General features: G+C 37.3%; 1 protein-coding gene and 1 pseudogene across 2 annotated transcripts; both read right to left on the reverse strand.

The window, feature by feature from the left end:
- Nucleotides 1–429: 429 nt before the first annotated feature.
- On the reverse strand, nucleotides 430–17,506 carry LOC102590260 (formin-like protein 3; annotated as a pseudogene).
- An 11-nt stretch (nucleotides 17,507–17,517) lies between these two features.
- Nucleotides 17,518–25,914, reverse strand: LOC102580021 (neurofilament heavy polypeptide-like). Of its 2 annotated transcripts, none has more exons than XM_015314882.1 (3): nucleotides 24,422–25,914; nucleotides 18,470–18,895; nucleotides 17,518–18,377 (listed from the first exon to the last, which is right to left on the reverse strand). In XM_015314882.1, exons 1-2 carry the CDS (start codon nucleotides 25,548–25,550, stop codon nucleotides 18,549–18,551), a joined length of 1,476 nt encoding a protein of 491 aa, XP_015170368.1. In that variant the 5' UTR covers nucleotides 25,551–25,914; the 3' UTR covers nucleotides 17,518–18,377; nucleotides 18,470–18,548. The 2 variants fall into 2 exon arrangements, with proteins under 2 accessions (XP_015170368.1, XP_015170369.1); XM_015314883.1 differs by lacking the exon at nucleotides 17,518–18,377 and adding an exon at nucleotides 18,993–19,810 and having other exon boundaries at nucleotides 18,805–18,895.
- Between the last annotated feature and the right edge of the window lie 98 nt (nucleotides 25,915–26,012).

Consider the following 26,012-nt stretch of genomic DNA (forward strand, 5'->3'; position numbering starts at 1 on the left):
TAATTGTCTGGGACCAATGCTTTGAAACTCGGAGATAATAGATCCGTCCTCTATCATTCTCCGCTTAAATATCAACAGAAACGATTCAAGACTTATAAAGAAGGGATATCCTTAGAAATGCTATACGCAAATCCTAATACTCACAACTTCAAATTTACAGAAATATAGAATGAGCAGTAGACAGTCGTAGACCAAAGACGATGAAAGTTTAGTATAATAATGAAACGTATGAAATGTAGTAAATATCATAAAGGCAGATGTTAGTAGGAATTGCAAAGCTGACGGTACACAACTTGGTTTTGGAAGATATGACACTAAAAGGTTGTGCCAAGTTGAGTGTCCAGCAGAAAAACAAAATGGATTAGAAACAGATGAATTAGCAATCATGCATCTTGACCAAAAAAGAAGCTGAAACTAGAAGAATGCAACTATACAAATCTGGTCTAACTTCCTTTATATACTAAAAATAAATTAACAAATATTAAGGAGATTTCAGTACCATTACCATCTCGATATTTAGATAGATTCTTATAGACAAAGGTGACAACAAACATGGAGAGGTAGTTGTAGTAGACCATGCAATAACTACTATAGCCATTCATCCTACCGCTAGCGCTAGGGCTCTAAGAGAGCATTGAAGCAAAATGTCTATTATATATCCAAGCCATAATTAGCTCCAAAGTACTCTGACACCTACACATCAAAACAGCAAAGTTATAACTCATCAGCCCTCTTTGCCTAGTTTCACAGAAACTGATTTATACTTGATAAACATACATACCAGACAGCTATGGGCTTGAGCTCTCGTCATCTGCACTAGAATCGTGCATCTGTCGCTCCTGGATTGCAGGAAATAGTTGTTTACGTATGTCTGGCAAAGACTTGGGACAAGATTCTTGGGAAGGAGATATTAATGCCCCTTTTCTAGGAGTCTTAACTGGAAATTTTGTTGAGTTCCTCACCACAGTACATACCTTGTTCGACATAATCAAGAAATCACTAACGACTGAAAAGAGACGCAAGCCTTCGTCCTTCCCTGAATTTTTTCTCTTCTTCTAGGATGCAAGTAATCTCCTGTTCTGCATGTTGGATAAAATTTGTGAGTGGATCACGAAACTTACTTTCATCCTCCAAACTTATCATATCAGTGTCCAGAAACTCTTTAGTTTTCACTAGTGGCTAACTAAGCTTCATGACAGCTGAACTCAAGTTCTTGCCATCAATAAGTGAAGCTTTTATTACATTCTCAAGCTCGTTGCTTAAACCTGAAACCACCTGAAGACCAAGGTTACGCTGATAATCTGCTGACTCCTGAGCATTATCCTCTACAAAATCTTCTGTCTGCACACTGGTAGTGCTTCGGTTCTCTTTTAATCTACGTGCTGCTCTCAATCCATCAGATCAAATAATTTCCTGAACTACAAAGTTCAAGAGTGGTCTTTCCATCAGTTCCTTTCACATCTGAGAGTTCCAAAAGTGTCAAGCTTGAATGCCTGTGCACCATCATTCATGCTGTTGCCAGTTTTTAGAACTGCTTCAAGAAGTTTCAGGAAGAGTCTGCTGTTTCTCAGTTCTTTAGATGCGACCTGCAAGTCACAATGTATACTTGGCAAACCACCAAGCAGAAAATCAACAGATAAAAACTGATGCCAAAGAAGAATAACAAAAAAAATTCACCCTAAACTGCAACCATAAAATTATAAGAAACTCAATATTTTACTCTTTACCTCCAAGGTTGCGAAGGACTCTTTAATGGAAGAAACTTCTTCCTGAAGAGAACATATGAGCAGCAATGCTTCCATCCATTTGAATGCAAATGGAATTGCAACCATGGACTCAAGAAAACATTCAACAGGACCGAGCGGAGAAATGTATCCAGCAAATAATCAGAGTTTGCTGCTTCCATCCATTTGAATGCAAATGGAATTGCAACCATGGACTTGAGAAAACGTTCAGCAGGACCGAGCTGAGAAATGTCTCATGCAAATACTCTGAGTTTTAGTTCTCATCTGTTGTTGGTGCCATCTTCAAGAGAGTTCGTTTGAGTTCAGGAGGCAGCTCATTACCTGATAAGAGACTTAAGTAAAAGAGTAGAGCTTCAGAATCTTCCTGATGAAAATAATACATAATTGAAACTGTACAAATATTGCAAGATCTAAGTTGAAGTACCAATTGACGTCAATCCTTTCACGATTTAATATTAAATAGCAGATAAGATCGATTGTATGTGGCAAGGTACATCAAAATAAGGGAATTTTGTCATCGTGAAACTTCAATATTTTCCTTGGGATTGTGTAGAACATCTTTTAAAAAGCAGTGTATCAAATAAGTACCATACCAAATGTAAATGATTGAAGTAATACCATAGTTTTCCAATTAACTTCATGCTGTACAAACTTTGCCACATTTAATTTTGCAAGCTGAACTAGAACATTATTTTCAACATATCCAGTTGTAACAAAATAAGCATATGCTATCATTCAAAGAGTACAAATTCATCTTACTGGTCTTCTCATCCCTTAAAGTTTTTGTGATTGGTATCTAGGTGATCGTTGGCATGTTGCAACACACGTAATGAAAATTTTAGATGGGACTTTTTCTTTCCCTTAAACACAAGAGTAAATACAGCAAGTGCGGATGTTAAGATACTGATTTAATTCAAATTCATGTTCACATATCTAACAATGTTATATGGAAGCGAAAGTTGGGTTGCTAAGGTCCAATTTATCCACAATCTGAGTGTTGTAGAAATGCGATTTTACAAAATTTGAAAAGATTAAAATAAACACATCTGACAGAGAGGCTGAGCAGCACGTGTAGAGGATAAAATTAGAAAAGGTCGACTGAGATGGTTTAGCATGTCATACATAGACTCCCAAATGTACTGTTTGCAGGTGAAACAATATGATAAATTCAGGCGTCAGAAGAGAACAAAGGTAAACCGAAAACCATATGTAGGAAAGTTATCCCTATATTTTCTCAAAATCAATGCAAACTTAGCTAAGAATAGAACAAAATGAATCAAATCATGCGTATAGTCTATATGTGATACCAACTAGTCGGGATCATATTGATGTATATTTACTCAGGTGTTTGCCAAGAGCCTATTAGTTTTGTTAGAGACATATATATCAACGTAAGGTCAATGTGAGACGGACAGTCCTCTAGTATTAGACAATCCAAAAATTATCCTTCAAGATAAAATATTTCGTCCTGGAGTGAATTGGACCAAAATGGAATTTCTAAGAGGATTCATACAGCCACCATAGGGAGAGAGAGAGATTTACCCTCATCAAGAGCATCATAAAGTTCTTCTGTTGTCACATTTAAGGCTTTGAGGAGAATTGCTAGATTTTGTGATTTCTTAGGATCAATAATCTGAATGTACTGTGAGGTTTGATCAAAGGATGAGGAAACTTTTATACGATCATCTTTCCCTTGGTCTCCTGGTATATATCCAAACAAAGAATCCATCATCTCCTCATTCAACCTGTAATAAAATTCATTAATCAGAATGGTAAAAACAGAAACAGTAAAACTCCCGCAGGAGCAAAGTGAATAGCAAGATCAGTGCGAAGTTTACCTAATCTAGACTGAGCAATCTCAAAACCTAAAAAATAGTTCAATCTGCCTATCATCTATCTCGTACTGTGGTTCTGCAAGAGAGAAAAATCATCAAAAAATGTTATGCCACAATGTAGGGCACGTGTTAAACGACTAACAGATGCCAGATTAAAAGAGAACCAGGGATATAAAGAACATAGTCGAGAGTGACAAAAGATAGGGGTTTGGCTTTTGAAACCCCTTTTGGTTTTGTTTGGATCCCATTGGCTAAAGTAATAGGAGGAAGAGATTGTGAATAAATAATATCAGACAAAAGTGATTTGTTACCAGAAATATGATCCGAAGCGCCCGAGTCCATTACCCCTAATCCAAGAGAACTAGATTGTGAAACACAAGCAAAAGAATTACCCACAACAGAAAGATTAGGTTGAGCAACCGAAGCCATTAATGGAGGTGTCTGCTTACTTGCTCGATATTGAAAGAACGCATTATATTTTGTCTGAGCAATATGAGCATTATTGAATGGTCAATCAAGCTAAGCAACAAATGATACTTGTGGAGATGTGTGCTTACCTGCTCAATTTTGAAAGAGCTCATTATATTCCTTGAGAGTAATGGGATCATAGCTGGGTAGTGGACCATGCAAAGTATAACATATGTTATGCGTGTGTCCAAGTTCATGAAAATAACTACACTAGGATCAAGGTTTCCCAAAACGTCCTCCTCCTCGCCGATTGTCCATAGACTAATATGTTCATTTTTCTATGGTTTGAGATGCGAGAATAGAAGAGTCAACAGTGGGTGATTAAACTACTTTGTGACTAGGAGACGCAACAAGACGAAGTAGACAAGGGAATAATTCATCAATTGTAGGAACGGTAGGACTAGCTAGAATCTAGTCATGCACAGAATTGTGGTCAGTAGGGAGTCCAGCGAGTGTAAGATATAGAAATAATGTATGTCTATGCTCTTGCTGCTTTTCCACGTTTGTAGTGACTAGCCTCAACGTTCAAATTCCTCCATGACTGCTTGTACCTGTCCCAAGTAAGTAGACATATCAAATTCTTGTTTCTTTAAGTTGGTTATTCAAGATATCACATCATAGATCTAGATATGTCATTAGTGTATAAAGCACGTGCTTTTTCCCAAACTGAATAACATGTCTCGAATGGGTGAAACAGGGGAATCAACTTTGAAACAATAGAGAGTCATACTACATAATTGATCATCCATTTTCTCCCATTATGCTTTGACTTTTGCATCTTCATCACTAGATTGTCTTTCCATCTACCACACAAGCATTGTTTGTTAAGTGATCTTGAACACCTTGACCCCTGTACCACGACTCAACTGAGGAAGCCCAAGCCAAATAGTTTGAACTTACCATTAAGGGTTCTGAAGTAGTTATAGGGCTTGAACTTCCAATACCCATATTTTTTAAGCCAAAAACATCACACCCAAAAGACATTTTTCTAAATTTGACTTAAAAATAGTAAGAGACTTGCTGGAAACTGCTAGAGTCTGCCTATAGTGCCTGTAAGTTCTGAAAAATTCCGATTTCGCTGGGAGCTTGCCAGAATCAGCCTGGAAATCGCCGGAAAACCTAATTCCAGTTATCAGATCCGAAGAAAACTGGATGGGTTTTGATCGGAAATACTGGATGACCCCAACAGAAGAAAAACAACTCGAAATAAATGACCGGAGCAGCCCTCTGCGCTGGTGCGTGATTCAGATCGCGCTGGAAAACTTCCACCTTTGAACGGCATGTGAGAACGCGTGAGGGGTTGTTTTCCGATGGTTTTGGTTGGGGTTTGGTCGCTTGAGCTTCTCGAGCCTCGTGATGGTGTTGATTTTCGCACAACATCTTTAGAACAAAAGATGACACAAATCAGCCTCAACTGTCGCCGGAATTTGACACGCTGACTTAAAGTTTCTCACCAATGCTCTAATACTATGTGAGAAATAGAATTTACTGAATTGTGTATTTGCATTATAACATTGAGACTCTATTTATAGACACTACATTAGACTCTTTTAAAGATTAGGATTCTTATTCCTATTCCTATTTGTATTCCTATTCTAAGTAGGATTGTATTACTTATTCCTATTCTAACAAGAACAAAATGAATCAAATCATACGTATAGTGTATACATGATACCAACTAGTCGGGATCATATTGATGCTATATTTACTCAGGTGGTTGCCAAGAGCCTATTAGTTTTATTAGAGACATAGATATCACGTAGGGTCAATGTGAGACGGACGGTCCTCTAGTATTAGATAATCCAAAAACCGTCCTTTAGGATAAAATATTAAGTACTGGAGTGAAATGGAACAAAATGGAATTTCTAACAGGATTCATAAAGCCACCATAAGGAGGGAGAGAGAGAGAGAGAGAGATTTACCCTCCTCGAGAGCATCATAAACTTCTTCTGTTGTCACATTTAAGACTTTGAGGAGAATTGCTAGATTTCGTGATTTCTTAAGATCAATAATCTCAATGTACTGTGAGGTTTGATCAAAGGATGAGGAAACTTTTCTTCGATCATCTTTCCCTTGGTCTCCTGGTAAATATCCAAACAAAGAATCCATCATCTCCTCATTAAACCTGTTGTAAAATTCAGCAATCAGAAAGATAAAAACAGAAACAGTTAAACTCTTGCAGGAGAAAAGTGAATAGCAAGATCAGTGCGAAGCTTACTGGAACAAGCTGGCTTTTATTTCAAGCCAAACCATAGAGTGGTCAGGGTTAGCAAGAACCTTCTCCCAAAAGAATGGTTTTTATTTTGTTTTGGTAGCATCAGATTCACCCAATGAGTCACTCCCCCCGGTCTTCTGAACGTCCTCACTGATGTGCTCCAAGAGGTGAAGGCTTTGGCAAATTACCAGGTTTTGGTGAATTAGGAGGGAAAACTTTTGGAGGTAGAGGTGGGTTCGGAGGAGGTGGTTTAGGAGGAGGAGGTGGTGGAGGACCAGTAAGTGGAGGTGGAGGTGCAGATTTTCCTGGAGGAAGCGGTACTGGTGCATGTGCATTTGCATTCATCTCAGGTTTTGACAGTTCCGCGTCTGCTTCGGAAGATTTATGAGGATCAGCATCATTTACAGCTGATGCACACTTGACATTTAGAGAAGAACCTAACAATACAAATCATACCAATTACTGAAATGTAATGAAAAAGAATGATATGATGGATTAATTAACCATCATGATAAATAGCAGCAAATAAACACCTGCATTCGAATTCAGAGGCTGTTTCCCATCCCTTTGCCCGCCCATCATTTGGAGCTATTTCTTTCTTTTTCTTCTTAAAACAGAATATCAACACAGCTAAAAAGGCAATTCCTGCAACGGAGCATCCAGCCACAGCTGCAATTAAATAATTTCGATGCTCTTGATTAATTCCTGGAAAATTAGGACCATTTTGTGGTTTATCTGGAGGATTAACAGGCAAAGGCTTAGAAGAATTGGTGTAAGCTCGAAGTTTTGGAGGCTTTGCAGGAGGTTTTAGAACTGGAGAAGGAGGCTCCACAGCTGGAGGAGAGCTAGTGGGCACTTCAATAGAAGGAACTGGAGCATAAACTGGTGATACAGTTGCAGGACCTGGAGATAGAGCGAGGGTTGGAACTGCTGCAGGATGTGGAGAGGGAGCGGGAGACAGAACAGTTGCAGGGATTGGAGATGGAGTGAGGGATGGAAGAGCACGTTTTTTTGGCAAAAATGGTTTCTTTCTTTTTCTTAGAGCCTGTTTTTTGGGCAAAAATGGACTCTTTTTCTTAGGTACCTCCTGAGAACGCTTGACAATTGTGAAAAAATCTCTTCGTAATTGCTAAACCAAGTACTGGATGCATCGTCACTATCACAATTGGAAGATTTTTCCTTCTTAAGCACTGCAACAAAATCTGCTACTCTCGGGAAGGCAAATCTTCAATAGCCTTTTTGTAAGGTTCTTTTTCTCAACAAAGCTATATCCTGTTTTAAGTAACTATAACTTCCTGTGACTGTTTGTTGAATATAATATTCCAGAAATTTTGCAGCTTCAGTACCCTCTTCTAACTCTTCCCTGCAATGAGTCCATACTAGCAAGTTACAGTATTCTGACAAGGCAAAAATTAAGTTAGAGATGTGAGTTCCGAATACCAACATAACATTGTTTTTGTGAATTTCACTGTGATGCAACATATGCTTTACCATCTTGCATCTTTTGAAAATTCAAATTTGATGGCCTTACTATAGGCACAATGAACCAAAACATCCAACAACTAAACTGGCAGCATTGAAACTTGTTGGCCTCTGTAATTGAACTGTCCGAATCCAGATACAGAGAACTGGATTACAAAAGTGTCAGAATGTTTTTTTTCCTTATTCTAGTTGGAAAAGGATACAAAGTAAGAAATTTTGCTAGATAAAAGCAACAGCTTGGGAATAGATTTACATGCTAGGCTGGCTTGGGGAAACAGAAAGGTGACTCCAGTTTTCTTGCACAATGATCTTCAAAATGCTCGTGCGAGGAAAAAACCTTTGATGCAATACAAATAAGTTGAAGGCAATAGGTTGAAAAGGTTACCCATTTCAGGAAAACAACGTATTTAAGTTCCAAAGTGGAATATTAGAGATATTTCAGCTTATAGATACAGATTCAATTCTTGTTTCCTATGAACCTCCAAATTTCAGCCATTTTACAACTAATAGCTTAGTCTATGGACTTTTTTTTGTAAGGTAATTTTGTATTAAAAGCAGTACTTAGGTAGTACTGAAAAAAACAATTTACAAATGGAATAGATATTGAATATACCAGATATGAAACCAATGCTAAATGGTGACTAGGACATCTAGGACTGATTCAGTGTCACTAGAATACAGTTTAGTACACCAAAAACAGAAAAGCAAAATGCATTTTAGCTTAATATCCTGTACTAAACTCCTCCTATCCTCAAAACATCTATCATTTCTTTCCTTCCAAATAGTCCACCAAATACATGATGGGATGATCCTCCATCTCTCTTTGTTTCCTGCACCCGCTCCTGCTTCCTCCCAGCTAAAAAGAGGGTCACCAATCTTGTTTGGCATTGTCCAGGCTATGCCTCTGAGATTGATGAAAATCTTCCATAGTTGATATGTAATACTGCAGTGTAGGAACAAATGGTTTACTATCTCAGCTTCCTTTTCGCAAAGGAAACATCTAGAGCAGAGAGCAATATTCCTTTTGATCAAATTTTCATGTGTCAAAATTGTTTTTTTAGCTAGAGCCTAGAAGCCAGGTGAAACAAGATACTTTGTAAGGTATCTTAGTTTTCCAAATACGCTTCCAAGGCCAGTTAGTAATATGTGGCTCTACCTGGTTCAAAATCCTATACCCTGAGTTGACCTTATATGTTCCACTTACATGTCCACTCCACCATAGGCAATATGCACCTGCTTGCAACCCTTGAAAACAATTCTCTAACTGCTTAAACAGTTCCGTAAGTCTAGGTATCTCCCAATCATTCAACATTCTTCTGAATCTAAGGTCCCACCGTTGTTGTGTCCACATCTCGGCAACTGATTTATGTTGGTCTAAGGCTATAACAAATAAATCTCGGAATATGTCTTCAAGGCTCATTGTCCCAATCCATTTGTCTTTCCAAAAACCTAGTCTTGTTCCCATTAACCACTCTGATGTGGGAGTGATTTTTGAGAAAAGTCCAGTAGCTTCTGATAGTCCTCCAAAGATTGATTCCATATGGAGTATTGACCTCCTTGGAGACCCAACTGTCCTCTTCCCCATACTAGCTCTTTATGACTCTGCTCCATAGTGTTTGAGGTGCCTGTGAATATCTCCAGAGCCATTTAAGCTTCAAAGCTTTGTTATGATGCTTCAAATTCCTAATTCCAAATCCCCCTCGTCTCTTCTCTTGCTTCTGATGATTTCCTTCCACTTGACTAGGTGAAAAGCTCTTTAATCCTTATTCCCTTGCTAAGGAAGGATCTCCTAACCTTGTCCAGCCATTGAATGACTCTAGGAGGGATTGGGAATAGGGAAAGCATTAAGTAGGCTAAGCATCCAAGACAACATTAATCAAAGTGAGTCTACCTCCGAGGGACAAATACTGAGATTTCCACCTTGTCAATTTCTTCTCACACTTTTCCACTACTGAATCCCAAATTCCTTTGGATTTAGATTTTGCTCCCAAAGGCATACCTAAGTATATCCAGCCACCACAAAGGTCTCCAATATGTCGGAAAATTTCATGCGACCATAAGTGAAGAGGTGGCCCAATCGCTCTGATCCAAAACATTTTGCTCTTCTGTGCCACCGGTGTGCACCCAGCTATAGGGTTGCACCATTCCAACCAAACCCTAGGTTTCTTCCAGTCCACCCTCATTGAAGTGTCTGCTCAGCCATATTCCTATTGGGGAATTCAAAAAGGAAAGTATTGTCTATCATCTCGTAGATGTTAACCCAAAAACTTTCTTCCAAGTTAACGATGCCTATTTCCTAACCTCGGAGAAGGTAGGCATCTCAGAGCTAAGATTGCCGATGTTTCCTGTGATACATCTTCCAAGCAAACCTCCACCATACTCAATTGTAGCAGTAGTGGAAAACCTCTTGCCTTTTGCTTTCTGGAACTTCAGTGGTATATACTGTCCTCAACAACCTTGGCATACGAGTGGTTAGTATCAACCATTCTGTGAGGAGCTTTTAATGTTCTTGGTGATGAATAATTAATGAAGTTTCCTATCTTGAGTACAATGTCTTTCCAACCAGCACTAAAAGCTTTTGGCAGTATAACTACTGCTCTGTCTGCTCCTTTTAGAGACAAAAGACTCATAAATCTTCCGTGAGCATTAAACTTCCTTGTATTAAAATACTCTGCCATTTGGTCCTTCATTCTCCATCTCCTCACAAGATTCTTGTTGTCGTTTGAGGCTTCTTTCAGGACAAAACAAATCCACTCCATCACTTTTTTGCTGAGAGTTCTTCATCTCATCCTATTTCTACATCGCTCCACCCAATCAAACCAGACTTCCTTGCCAGATGTCCATACGGTAATATAGAATGACTTGAAACCGGCGTGGAAATAAATTCTATTTTCCCCATGTCTGTGGAAGGGAGACTGAGGTGAAGGAAGGGGGAAAGCTATCACAAAAGAAGATAGCTGAGGGAAAGGATGAGGTTGGTAGTTCTCACGCGACCTGCTGGAGAGAGGGTACTCTCTCTCCTAGAAAGTAGGAGATAGAGAGTTTCGGGGAAGTGTGCCGGAGAGCATTTTTTACGACAGTACATCATCTCCTATCTATAAACTTTTGGAAATGAAAAACCTCAGGAGATTTTCCTAAAGCCATATTACTTGGTTGTGGGCAAAGACTAGATTGATTAAATCCTGCTCTTAATTGAAAACACAGATTCATTTAAATAATCCAAAAGTTCACCTCTTATGAAAGTTGTTGACGTGTGTAATTGTCTCATGACCATCTCATCTAAAAACATAAGCTTTTTGAAGCACACTTAAATTATTTAGTTGTATTATCAACAAAAAATAAGGCTACTTCATTTTCAACGAAATTGCTAATACTCATCAGAAAATTGTAATCAGGTATCAGCAAACAAATGTGTAGACATGTCATAACAACCATAGTTGACATATACATTAGGCAACTCATATCTAAACACATTTTATGGATGCACATTGCATTCATCTCCATATGCTATGATGCCCAATTTTAGAATTATCATTTAAGTTATATTCATAACACGTAAAAAATTATAAATTAGTTCATTTAAAATATTTTTAGAATGCAAAGTTCAAAGTTGAGGTTACATATAAATGAAGTACATTCATTTTCATTTGAATTTCAATCATATGAATAAAGTGAATCATTTTTGCTTGAACTTAAGTAAAGCTAAACGTTAGTCATATATAATTTAGGCACCACATACCTAAAGTTATTCAGAAATAGATAAACTTTAGTCATATATTATTGAGATGCCTCCAAGAAACATCTTTCAGAGCTAAAATTGTTTCATAAGATGGAGCTATGGTGCATAAGGAAACTATTGAAGTGTGTCACCATCTCATCTAAAAGCTTAAGTTGTTAGAGAGAGCACACTGTTATTATTTAATTATATTCTCAACAGAAACAATTTAGATATCTATTCTGAGTCTACCAAGAAAAAGGTATGACAGAGAGGGAGCCAAATAAGGAGGTCTAAAACGAAAAGAATCCTAGAACAGTTCCATGCGATAAAAACATAGTTCAGGATAGAATTATTGTGTAACAAAATATTATACTGCAGTAAATTGCATTTCTAAGATGCTCAACATGTTCATAAGATAAATGTTGTCAAAGATCTGATGTTAAAACAGATTTAAGATCTTATAAAACTGGACAACACTATTAGACAGAAGTATATTGGAAAATGTCAGAACTTATTACATCTAACACAGTGCACTTAGCACATATAGAAGATAAAGTTAGATGGCTTCCCCATGTGTTGAGACCTCCAAAATGCACTGGTTTATAGGTTTGACAACATGATAAGTAAGATTTTTAAGAGGTGAACATAAGTCGCACGGGGAAAAAAAGTTTTCAATCCCTGAAGTCTTTTGAAATCCATGTAGACTTGGTTAAACAGAACACAATCAAATCAAGATATCTGCATGAGTTATGCCAAAAGTTGAGATCCAACTAGTCAGTAGATGCCATAGAGGGATGTGTGGGAGATTTATGAAACCTCTAATTTGTCTTTTAAGATCTAATTATTCAGTATAGGAATGTAATGGACCTGAATAAAATGAATGGATATTGAGAATTCATATAATAACTGACCTCAATGGTTTCAGAATTGAAATATAGTTGATTGAATGATGATAAATGCAAGTGTGTAGACACGCATACACATATAAAAGGTGTATGTGTATGCCCATTCATGTGCTGCAGAATATCTTCACTAGGAAAGAATAGAGAATCAGCAGTTAAAAGAAAAACCTAAGAAGCAGTGCCTGTAAGAAAATTTTCTATCATAATTTAAGTTCTTTTAGATTTATAGCATGACTTAAAACCTCTAGGATCGGAGAACTGTCTAGTCAGGAAACAACATTGCACTCTATACCAAAGGAAATATCTAGAGGAAACTGTAACTAACCCAACACCCCCTCCCCAAATCAATTAACTGGTATGATAAGCTGGCATGAACAACAATTGAGAACAAAGTGAATCAACACAAGCTGCAAAAACATATAAAGGTGGCATTTAAATATATTTTCATCTGGAATAGGAAATGACATATTACAAAGGATGAACCAGAATGTCTCCAGACATTCCACTTCAGCTGTTCCTAAGCTTGTTTCCACCATACATTATATGATAGGAATGTGTAGGCATTTCATTGCAATCCAACAATAGAGCCAATCACTCCATACCACACTAACATATATAAGAAGCAACACAGTGGATATCATCCAAACCAGTTCACTAGTAAAACTAAATAAGCAATAAAATGTAGGAATAAACCGGACAAACTAAATCTACCTCGCGGACTAAACATAAGCGCATCAACACGAGAAGAAATTGTCTTGAGAAACAAGACTATATGAAACAAATCTAAAACTCCACCGAAACAGTATCAGAACTTGTAGCATCGAATAGAACATGATCCATCAGCATCTAGTTACCTCTCATTGCATCAACCACCAATTTGTAATGCTCCGCAATAAAATCTAACCGCTTCACCATCAAGGCAGCTTCGTCATCCTCCAGTTTCTTCCACTTCTCCTCCAATTCTTTAGCCTTGTCAGTAGCAATCAAACTCATCTTCTCCTTCAAGTAACTTGTTCCATTCGGGTACATTGTAGACATGCCAGCCATGCTTTCAAATGATGCAGCCAAACGTGGATATTTGGACCGGAAGTCCTGTTCATCACCCTGAACTATATCCTCCTTAGCCACCTCTTTTACAGCAACATGTTTCTCTTCTTCCTTGTGTTTCTGCAAAAGCTGTTGCCCCATCGAAACCAGCAGCAAAGAGGCCGCAAGAAACCTAGAAAGAGAAAGGGAGGAAGAAGCTTGAGATTGCAGAAGAAGCTGTATCAATAAATAGAAAATTTTCATAAAATTACTTACCATATTCTTAGATTACGTATATTTTGAATGTAAATGTCTATTCCATAATTTTTATAGGTCATTAATGAGATTATTAATTATTATATTTCGAACATTGAAGTAAGGATATCATCCGGTCACGCTGGGACAATCTGATTCATAAAAATGTGGTCACACAGTACTCGGGCTAACCGTAGCTAATGTTAAGGGGTGGGAATTGGGCACGGGGAAAGGATGTCCGGCTCAGAACCATACCTTTGTTAGTGTAGTTAACGGGCTAAATGGGCCAGATCGGATTTACAGAGTGGATTTCGTGATCTTCTAATTTCTAATAATAGCATTAACATTTACATTTACATTTAATAGAACCAGTTGTTCAGTTGTTGCCAAATTTTAAAACTGAGTCGCTGCTTAAAAAAATGTATATACAAAATAACATATACAAGATATACATAAATGTACAATAAAATCATTGAAGTATGTGACCATCTCATCTAAACGCTTAAGTTGTTAGACAGAGCACACTTCTGTTATTTAATTATCTTCTCAAAATCATTCCATACCTTTTAAATCAAAATCCTCTTTGCACCTAAATGTCCATATAATCTTATTTCCATTAGCAAATTAACAAAAAAACTTAAATGTGTTGTAACCTTCTTTGATGATTCTATTCTTGTGCAGGATCGGAGTACGGGATATGTGATTGGAAAAGGACATGAATCACAAGGATTGTACCTGTTCTCTATCCCAACACCATATGTTGCTTCTACTTCCGCTATTTCATCTAAATTACTCCATAGTCAATTGGGTCATCCAAGTCTCTTGAAATTGCAAATATGGTCCCCAGTTTATCGAGTTTATCTTTGTTAGAATGTGAGTCATGTCAGTTTGGAAAGCACACTCATGCCTCTTTCCCAAAACGCATTGATAATAGAGCCACCTTTATGTTTGGAATCATTCATTCAGATATATAGGGTCCAAGTTGTGTCAGTTCTTCCTTAGGCTTTTATTTTTTTGTTACTTTTATTGACGATTGTTCTTGGTGCACGTGATTATTTTTAACAAAAAGTAGATCTGAGTTATTGTTTATTTTTCAGAAATTTGATGTTATAATTCACAATCAATTTGGTATTCCATTAAGAAGTTAATAAGTGATAATGTCCGAGAATACTTTTCTACTTCTGTCTCTTCTTTTATGTCATCTCAGGGAATATCGCACTTGTCTTCTCGTGCACATACTCCTCAACAAAATGGAGTTGCTGAGCGAAAGAACAGAAACAGCTCGAACATCGCTCATTCACAACTATGTCCCTTTATGTTTTTGGGTTGATGTTGTTATTAGTGCTTGTTACTTAACCAATCGCATGCCTTCATCTGTTTTGCAATACCAGAGTCATTACTCAGTCTTCTATCAGGACCAAAGTTTGTTTTCCCTTCCTCTACATATGTTTGGTTGCACCTTGTTCATAACCTTACCCCCGGAAAAGATAAACTTCAACACAAGGCCTTCAAATTGTGTCTTTCTTATGTATTCTCGTCTACAAAGAGAATACAAATATTTTGATCTCTCTACCAATAAGTACTTGATCTCTGTAGATGTTAGTTTTTTCGAGACTTCTCCGCATTTTCTCCTAATACAGAAAATAAGAAGGCCATAACAACACTCCAACTTTTCCAACCTAGCTCCACCTCCAACTCTTAAAGACTATTCCCATCGACCTCAACTTCCTTCTGAACTTGCTAATCCAGTTAGTATTTCTAACTCTGATACAGGTGCACAAAGCAATCTTGGTGACTCATTACCCACTCCAACAATGTCTTCTGCTCAGAGAGAGCACACCCTCCAACTCTTAAGGACTATTCCCGACGACCTCATCGACCTCAACCTCCTTCTGAACCTGCTCATCCAATTGGTATTTCTAACTCTAATATAGGTGCACAAAGCAATCTTGGTGACTCATTACCCACTCCAACAATGTCTTCTGCTTAGAGAGAACACACTTTTATTACTAATTATATTCTCAACATGCCCCTCACGTACGGACAGGAGGGCTGTATTTTTCATGGGACACGCACGTGAAAATTCTTTTTGATTTTTTGGGTGACGGTGAGATTCGATCTCAGGACCTATGCCTGCCCTGATATCATATTGAAGTGTGTCACCATCTCATATAAAAGTTTGAGCTGTTAGAGAGAGCACACTTTTATCATTTAATTATATTTAATTATATTCTTAACAAAAATAATTCAGATATCTATTTTGAGTTTACCAGGAAAAGGGTATGACGCAGAGAGAACCAAATAAGGAAGGTTGAACGGTTCCATGCGATAACTACATAGTTGAGGATAGAATAATTATGTAACAAACTATTATAAGATAGTAAATTGCATTTCTAAGATGCTCAACATGTTCATAAGATATAGTTGTCAAAGTATTAATGTTAAAACAGATTTATGATCTTATCAAACTGTACAACCCTTTTTAGACACAAGTAAATTAGAAAATGTCAAAACTTATTACATCTAACAGACTGCAGGACCACAGGTAGCACATATAGAAGATAAAGTTAGATGGCTTCCCCATGTGTTGAGACCTCCAAAATGCACTGGTTTATAGGTTTGACAACACATAACTAAGATTTTAAAGAGGTGAACTAAGTCACACGGAGAAAAAAGTTTTCAATCCCTGAAGTCTTTTGAAATCCATGTAGACTTGGTTAAAAACAGAACACAATCAAACCAAGAGATCTGCACGGGTTAGGCCAAACAGTTGAGATTAAGCTAGTCAGTAGATACCATTAGAGAGATGTATGGGAGATTTAGGAAACCCCTAATTTGTCTTTTAAGACTTAATTATTCAGTATAGAAATGCAATGGACCTGAACAAAACAAATGGATATTGAGAATTCATAAAATAACTGACCTCAATGGTTTCAGAATTGAAATATAGTTGATTGAATGATGATAAATGCAAGTGTGTAGACATGCACACACAATAAAAGCTGTATGTGTGTGCACATTCATATGCTGCAGAATATCTTTACTAGGAAAGAGTTGAGAATAAGCAGTTAAAGGAAACACCAAAGAAGCAGTGCCTGTAAGAAAATTTTCTATCATAATTTAAGTTCTTTTAGATTTATAGCAGGACTTAAAACCTCTAGGATTGGACAACTGTCTAGTCAGGAAAAAACATTGCACTCTATACCAAAGGAAATATCTAGAGGAAACTGTACCTAACCCACCACCCCCTCCCCAAATCAATTAACTGGTATGATTAGCTGGCATGAACAACAATTGAGAACAAAGTGAATCAACGCAAGCTGCAAAAACTGAGAAAGATCGCATTTAAATATATTTTCATCTGGAATAGGAAATGACATATTACAAAGGATGAACCAGAATGTCTCCAGACATTCCACTTCAGCTGTTCCTAAGCTTGCTTCCACCCATACATGGCATTATATGATAGGCATGTGTAGGCATTTCATTGCAACCCTTTAATAGAGCCAATCACTCCATACCACACTAACATATATAAGAAGCAACACACGGATATCATCCAAACCAGTTCACTAGTAAAACTGAATAAGCAATTAAATGTATGAATCAACCTGATAAACTAAATCCACCTCGCAGACTAAACATAACTACATCAACGTGAGGAGAAATTGTCTTGAGAAACAAGACTATATGAAACAAAATCTAAAACTCCACCAAAACAGTATCAGAACTTGTAGCATCAAATAGAACATGATCTATCAGCATCTAGTTACCTCTCATTGCATCAACCACCAATCCGTAATGCTCCGCAATCAAATCTAAGCGCTTCACCATCAAGGCAGCTTCGTCATCCTCCAGTTTCTTCCACTTCTCCTCCAACACTTTAGCCTTGTCAGTAGCAATCAAACTCATCTTCTCCTTCAAAAAACTTTTTCCATTCGGATACATTGTAGACATGCCAGCCATACTTTCAAATGAAGCAGCCAAATGTGGATATTCGGACTGGAAATCCTGTCGATCACCCTTAACTATTTCCACCTTAACCACCTCTGTTACAGCAACCTGTTTCTCTTCTTCCTTATGTTTCAAACATCCTTGGGTTTGCTGACTTTAGCACTTTTCTTAGGTTCAGAACTATTCTTAACCTCAACAGTATTTTTAGCTTTGCCATTAGTGCTATTGCTAACAATCTCCTTAACTCCATTACTAGTTCCAGGGGCACCCCAAATCCTCTTTGAATGCTCAAAAACAACAAAATCCTGACCCTTCATGAAAACTGGTTCCTCATCATCTTTCACATTAGTCAAAAATTTCTTCTTTAACCTCCTTACCTTGTCACGGAGTTGACTCTTTGACAATTTAGCTTTGATTTAATATTTTTTGGCTTTAAGAGATTAAAGTGGGTTACAACCATTTTGCCCAAACCATATTTGACCAAATCCATATTTACCCATATTTTATATGGGTGGATTGTGATCAATCCATTTTAAGTCAATCCATCCAAATCCGATCCAATCCACCCATTTGCCACCCCTACTTGAGAGCATCATAAACTTCTTTTGTTGCCACATTTAAGGCTTTGAGGAGAATTGCTAGATTTTGTGATTTCCTAGGATCAATAATCTGAATGTACTGTGAGGTTTGATTAAAGGATAAGGTAGCTTTCAATCATCTTTCTCTTGGTCTCCTGGTATGTATCCAAAAAAAGAATCCATCATCTCCCCATTAAACCTGTAATAAAACTCAGCAATCAGAATGGTAAAAACAGAAACAGTTAAACTTTCACAGGAGCAAGTGAATAGCAAGATCAGTGCGAAGCTTACTGGAATGAGCCGGCTTTTATTTCATGCCAAACAATAGAGTGGTCAGGGTTAGCAAGAACCTGGTCCCAAAAAAATGGTGTTAATTTTGTTTTAGGAGCATCAGATCCAATGAGTCACTTCCCCTGGTCTCAGAAGAACATCCTCTCTGATGTGCTCGAAGAGGTAAAGACTTTGGAAAATTACCAGGTTTTGGTGGATTAAGAGGGCGAACTTTTGGAGGTGGAGGTGGGCTAGGAGTAGGTGGTTTAGGAGGAAGAGATGGTGGAGGACCAGGAAGTGGAGGTGCAGACTTTCCTGGAGGATGAGGTAATGGTGCATGAGCATTTGCATTCATCTCAGGTTTTGACAGTTCCGCGTCTGCTTCGGAAGATTTATGAGGATCAGCATCATTTACAGCAGATGCACTCTTGACATTTAGAGAAGAACCTGACAATACAAATCATACAAATTACTGAAATGAAATGAAAAAGAATGATACGATGAGATTAATTAACCATCATGATAAATAGCAGCAAATAGACACCTGCATTCAAATTCAGAGGCGGTTTCCCATCCCTTTGCCCATCATTTGGAGTAATTTCTTTCCTTTTATTCTTAACACAGAATATCAACAGAGCTAGAAAGGTATTCCTGCAACGGAACATCCAACCCCTGCAGCAAATAAATAATTTCGATGCTCTTGATTATTTCCCGGAGAATTAGGACCATTTTGTGGTTTATCTGGAGGATTAACAGGCAAAGGTTTAGAAGAACTGGTGTGAGTTCTAACTTTTGGAGGCTTTGCAGGAGGTTTTAGAACTGGAGAAGGAGGCTGCACAGCTGGAGGAGAGCTAGTGGGCACTTACAATAGAAGGAACTGGAGCATAAACTGGTGATACAGTTGCAGGACCCGGAGATGGAGCGAGGGTTGAAACTGCTGCAGGACCTGGAGAGGGAGCGGGAGACAGAACAGTTGCAGGGATTGGAGATGAAGCGAGGGATGGAACTGGAGCACATTTTTTTTGGCAAAATGGTTTTTTCTTTTTCTTAGGTACCTCCTAGGAACGCGTGACAATTGTGAAAAAAGCTCTTCATACTTGCTAAACCAAGTACTGATGCATCATCACTTTCAGAAACATGGATTGGCACATTTTTTTCTTTTTAAGTACTGCAACAAAATCTGCTTCTCTCGGGGAGGCAAATCTTCAATAGTCTTTTGTTTCATTTTCTCAACAAAGCAATATCCTGTTTTAAGTAACTATAACTTCCTGTTGCTGTCTGTTGAATATAATATTCCAGAAATTTTGCAGCTTCAGTACCCTCTTCTAACTATTCCCTTCAATGAATCAATACTAGCTCAGCCTGCATACAGAAGATCTCATCAAGTTCTAATATTCTGACAAGGCAAGAATTAAGTTAGAGATGTGAGTTCTAAATACCAACATAACGTTGTATTTGTGAAATTCACTATGATGCAACATATGCTTCTCCTTCTTGCATTTTTGAAAATTCAAATTTGATGGCCATATTATAGGCACAATGAATAAAAAATTCAACAACTAAACTGGCAACATTGAAACTTGTTAGCCCATGTAATTGAACTGTCCGAATCCAGATACTGAGAACTGGACTACAAAAGTGTGTCAGAATGTTTTTTTTCCTTATTCTAGTTGGAAAAAGATACAGAGCAAGAAATTTTGCTGCATAAAAGTAACAGCTTGGGAATACAGATTTACATGCTAGGCTGGTTTGGGGAAACAGAAAGGTGACTCCAGTTTTCTTGCACAATGATCTTCAAAATGCTCGTGCGAGGAAAAAACCTTTGATGCAATACAAATATGTTTCAAGGAATAGGATGAAAAGGTTACCGATTTCAGGAAAACACTGTATTTAAGTTCCAAGGAGGATTATTAGAGATACTTCCACATTGTCTTTGTTATAGATACTGATTCAATTCTTGTTTCCTATTAACCTCCAAATTTCAGCCATTTTTACAACTAATAGCTTAGTCTATGAACTTTTGGAAATGAAAAACCTCAGGATCTTTGGCTTATACCCCTAAACCCATATTACTTGGTTGTGGTCAAAGACCAGATTGGTTAAATCCTGCTCTTAATTAAAAACACAAATTCATTTGAACAACCCAAAAGTTTACCTCTTATGAAAGTTGTTGAAGTGTGAAACTGTATCATAACCATATCATCTAAAAACATAAGCTTTTTGAAGCACACTTAAATTATTTAATTGTATTCTCCGCAAAAATAATGCTACTTCAATTTCAACGAAAATGCTAATACTCATCAGAAGATAGTAATCAGGTATCAGCAAACAAATACATAGACATGTCAATAACAACCATAGTTAACATATACATTAGGCAACTCATATCTAAACACATTTTATGGATGCACATTGCATCCATCTCCATTTGCTATGATGCCCGATTTTAGAATTATCATTTAAGTTATATTCATAACATTGTAAAAAATTATAAATTTGTTCATTTAAAATAATTTTTAGAATGCAAACTTCAAATTTTAAGCTACATATAATTGAAGTACATTCATTTTCGTCTGAATATTAATCATATGAATAAACTGAACATTTTTATTTAACTTGAGTAAAGCTAAACTTTAGACATATATAATTTAGGCGCCACATACCTAAAGTTATTCAGAAATAGATAAACTTTAGTCATATATGATTGAGATGTCCTCCAAGAAACACCTTTCAAAGCTAAAATTGTTCCATAAGATGGAGCTATGGGCATAATGAAACTATTGAAGTGTGTTATCATCTCATCTAAAAAATTAAGTTGTTAGAGAGAACACACTTTTAATATTTAATTATATTCTTAAAATCATTCCATACCTTTAAAGCTCGACTTTTTTGCACCTGAATGTCCATATAACCTTATTTCAATTAGTAAATTAACAAAAAAAATTGAAATGTGTTGTAACCTTCTTTGATGATTCTGTTCTTGTGCAGGATCGGAGTACGGGACAGGTGATTGGAAAAAGGACATAAATCACAGGGATTATAACTAACTGCTCTCAATCCAAACACCACATGTTGCTTTTACTTTCGTTGTTTCTTATGAATTGCTTCATAGTTAAATTGGTCATCCAAGTCTCATGAAATTGCAAAAGATGGTCCCAGTTTATCTAATTTATCTTTGTTAGTATGTGAGTCGTGTTAGCTTGGTAAGCACACTCGTGCCTCTTTCCCAAAACGCGTCAATAACAGGGCCACCTCAATGTTTGAAATCGTTCATTCAAATATATGGGGTCCAAATCGTGTCAATTCTTCCTTAGGCTTTCATTATTTTGTTACTTTTATCGATGAGTATTCTCGGTTAACGTGGTTAATTTTAATGAAAAGTAGATTTGAGCTTTACTCTATCTTTCCGAAATTCCATGCTGAAATTCGCAATCAATTTGGTATTTCCATTAAGAAGTTATGCCCGAGAATACTTCTCTACTTCTTCTTTTTTTAGAATGGATACTTCTCTACTTCTCTCTCTTCTTTATATCATCCGAGGGCATATTGCACTTGTCTTCTTGTGCACAAACTCCTTGACAAAATAGAGTTGCTAAGCGGAAGAACAAACATTAAATTGAAACAGACCAAACAATGCTTATTTACAATCATGTCCTTTTACGTTTTTGGGGTGATGCCGTTATTACTGCTTGTTATTTAATCAATCACATGCCTTCATCTGTTTAGCAGTACTAGAGTCCTCACTCAAACCTCTAACCGAACCAAAATTTGTGTCCCCTTCCTCCACGTGTGTTTGGTTGCACCTGTTTTGTTCATAACCTTACCCCGAAAAAGATAAACTTCAGCACAAGGCCTTTAAATGTCTTTCTCGGGTATTCTCATCTACAAAAAGGTTATAAATGCTTTGATCCCTCTACCAATAAGTACTTGATCTCTACTGATATTACTTGTTTCAAGACTTCTCCGTATTCTCAACCTTTTTCTGAATTTGTTAATCTAATTGGTATTTTGTAACCCTGATATATAGGTGCCCAAAGCAATCTTGGTGACTCATTACCAGCTCCAACAATGTCTTTTACTTAGAGAGAACACATTTTTATTATTTAATTATATTCTCAACACATCCCCTCACGTATAAACACACTTTTATTGTTTGATTATATTCTTAACATGCCCCCTTTTTATTATTTAATTATATTCTCAACACACACCCCTCACGTATAAACACACTTTTATTATTTAATTATACTCAACATGCCCCCTCACGTCCGGGCAAGCGGGCCTGATTTTTTCATGGGCCAAGCATGTGAAAATTCTTTTAGATTTTTTGGGTGGCAGTAAGATTCGATCTCAAGGCCTCTGCCTGCTCTGATACCATATTGAAGTGTGTAACCATCTCATCTAAAAGATTCAGTTGTAAAAGAAAGCACACTTTTATTATTTAATTATATTCTCAACAGAAACAATTTAGATATATATTCTTAGTCTACCAGGAAAAAGGTATGACAAAGAAAGAGCCAAATAAGGAGGGCTGAAACGAAAGAATCCTAGAACAATCCCATGCAATAAAAACATAGTCCAGGATAGAATGATTGTGTCACAAACTATTATACAGCAGTAAATTGCATTTCTAAGATGCTCAACATGTTCATAAGATAAAAGTTGTAAGTGAACTGATATTAAAACAAATTTATGATTTTATAAAACTGGACGACTCTTTCAAACACAACTACTGTCAGGACTTATTACATCTAACAGAGTGCATATAGCACATATAGAAGATAAAGTTAGATGGCTTCCCCATGTGTTAAGACCTCCAAAATGCACTGGTTTATAGGTTTGACAACACAATAACTAAGATTTTTAAGAGGTGAATTAAGTCGCACGGAGAAAAATGTTTTCAATCCCAGAAGTCTTTTGAAATCCATGTAGACTTGGTTAAAAACAGAACACAACCAAACCAAGAGATCTGCATGAATTCTGCGAAACAGTTGAGATTAAACTAGTCAGTAGATACCATAGAGAGATGTGTGAGAGATTTAAGAAACCTTCAAGTTGTCTTTTAAGACCTAATTATTCAGTTTAGGAATGCAATGGACCTGAACAAAACGAATGGATATTGAGAATTCATATAATAACTGACCTCAATGGTTTGTTGATTGAATGATAATAAATGCAAGTGTGTAGACATGCTCACACAAATAAAAGCTGTATGTGTGTGCGTATTCATGCGCTGCAGAATATCTTCACTAGGAAAGGATAGAGAATCAGCAGTTAAATGAAACACCTAAGAAGCAGTGCCTGTAAGAAAATTTTCTATCATAATTTAAGTTCTTTAGATTTATAGGATTTAAAACCTCTAGGATTGGAGAACTGTCTAGTCAGGAAACAACATTGCACACTATACCAAAGGAAATATTTAGAGGAAACTATAACTAACCCACCACCCCCTCCCCAAATCAATTAACTGGTATGATAAGCTGGCATGAACAACAATTGAGAACAAAGTGAATCAACACAAGCTGCGAAAATTGAGAAAGATATCATTTAAGTATATTTCCTTCTAGAATAGGAAATACATATTACAAAGGATGAACCAGAACATCTCCAGACATTCCACTTCAGCTTTTCCTAGGCTTGCTTCCACCATACATGGCATTATATGATAGGAATGAGTAGGCATTTCATTGCAACCCCTTTAAAGAGCCAATCACTCCATACCACACTAACATATATAAGACGCAACACTGGGGTATCATCCAAACCAGTTCACTAGTAAAACTAAATAAGCAATAAAATGTATTAATCACCCAGAAAAACCAAATCTACCTCGCGGACTAAACATAAGTACATCAACGCGAGAAGGAATTGTCTTGAGAAACAAGAATATATGAAACAAAATCTAAGACTCAACCGAAACAGTATCAAAACTTGTAGCATCCAATAGAAAATGATCCACCAGCATCTAGTTACCTCTCATTGCATCAACCACCAATCCGTAATGCTCCGCAATCAAATCTAAGCGCTTCACCATCAAGGCAGCTTCGTCATCCTCCAGTTTCTTCCACTTCTCCTCCAACACTTTAGCCTTGTCAGTAGCAATCAAACTCATGTTCTCCTTCAAAAAACTAGTACCATTTGGATACATTGTAGACATGCCAGCCATACTTTCAAATGATGCAGCCAATCGTGGATATTCGGACTGGAAATCCTGTTGATCACCCTTAACTATATCCTCCTTAACCACCTCTTTTACAGCTTCCTTATGATTCTCATCATCCTTGGGTTTGCTAACTTTAGCACTTTTCTTAGGTTCAGAACTCATCTTAACCTCAACAGCCTTTTTAGCTTTGTCATTAGTGCTATTGGTAACAATCTCCTTAACTCCATTACTAGTTCCAGGGGCACCCCAAATCCTCTTTGAATGCTGAAAAACTAAAGAATCCTGACCCTTCATGAAAACTGGCTCCTCGCCACCTTTCACATTAGTCAAAAATTTCTTCTTTAACCTCTTTAGCTTTTCACTGAGTTGACTCTTTGAAACTTCAACCTGCAACTTCCCTCTGATGAATTCATGAAACGCAGACATATCGGCTTTAGGTTCCATTCCTTCTACCGCCTTGTATTCAGCAATCCCTTTGAGCAGAGCAAGCTGGTCGTCATCGCTCCAAAGAAAGCGAGGAGTAGCAGCTGATTTTTTCTCCTCTTCTTCTACAATCTTGGGCTTCTTCCTCCCTTTTTCTTTCTGGGCCTCTTGCGGCCTCTTTGCTACTGATTTCGATGGGGCAGCAGCTTTAGCAGGAACACTGGGCTTGACAGTGAAGTCCGATGCAGAAGGGGAAGGCAGGGAATGGCCCGATTCGGCTTCCGATTCGGATCCTGACCCATTCTCGCTGCCGGACTCAGAAGAAAATTGGAGTTTCTGAGTGAGGGATCTCTTTACAACTGGATGAGCTGTCTTGGGTTCTTCATTTTCTTCTCCTTCTTCCTCCCCCGATTGTTGTTCTTCTTCTTCCTGGGATTCCTCCACCAGTTCTTGTTCTTCAGAGGACGATGCAGAAGGAGGCTGGTCTACTAAGCGGGATTTGGTATTGGGGACCATTGTTTCTGCAAGCAAGAAGAGAGAGCTATTCGGCCGTCAGCTGTGTCTATGGTGAGTGTTGAAGCAAAGACAAAAAGATGAAAGCTTTGTGTAGGGCTTTTCGATGTATACAAAAAAGCAATGTCTTAATCAATTGCCGCGCCTTCTACGATTGGATAATTACTTTCCCCATTTAGACATCTACTCCACGACTCACACCAACACCACTACTCACATGTGGAATTGGGATGGTCGGGAGATGATGGAGCAATCACGCTTTATTTGTGCTTTTTAATAGGAAGAAATCTTCTTTCAAAATGTGATTTATCATTTTTAATTAGATCTATGTGAGTTTTTTTTTTAAAATCAAATATTTAAAGCGGTGAAGAACCTGAGACAGTCCCTCCAGTTGAAAAGAGACTCGTTACTCAAAAACCAATTCAAACCCAATAGAAACCCCAAAATCTTCTTTTTAGTCTACAA

This window comes from Solanum tuberosum, unplaced genomic scaffold (genome assembly GCF_000226075.1).
Source record: "Solanum tuberosum cultivar DM 1-3 516 R44 unplaced genomic scaffold, SolTub_3.0 scf00313, whole genome shotgun sequence".
In the NCBI taxonomy this organism is placed as follows: Eukaryota; Viridiplantae; Streptophyta; class Magnoliopsida; order Solanales; family Solanaceae; genus Solanum; species Solanum tuberosum.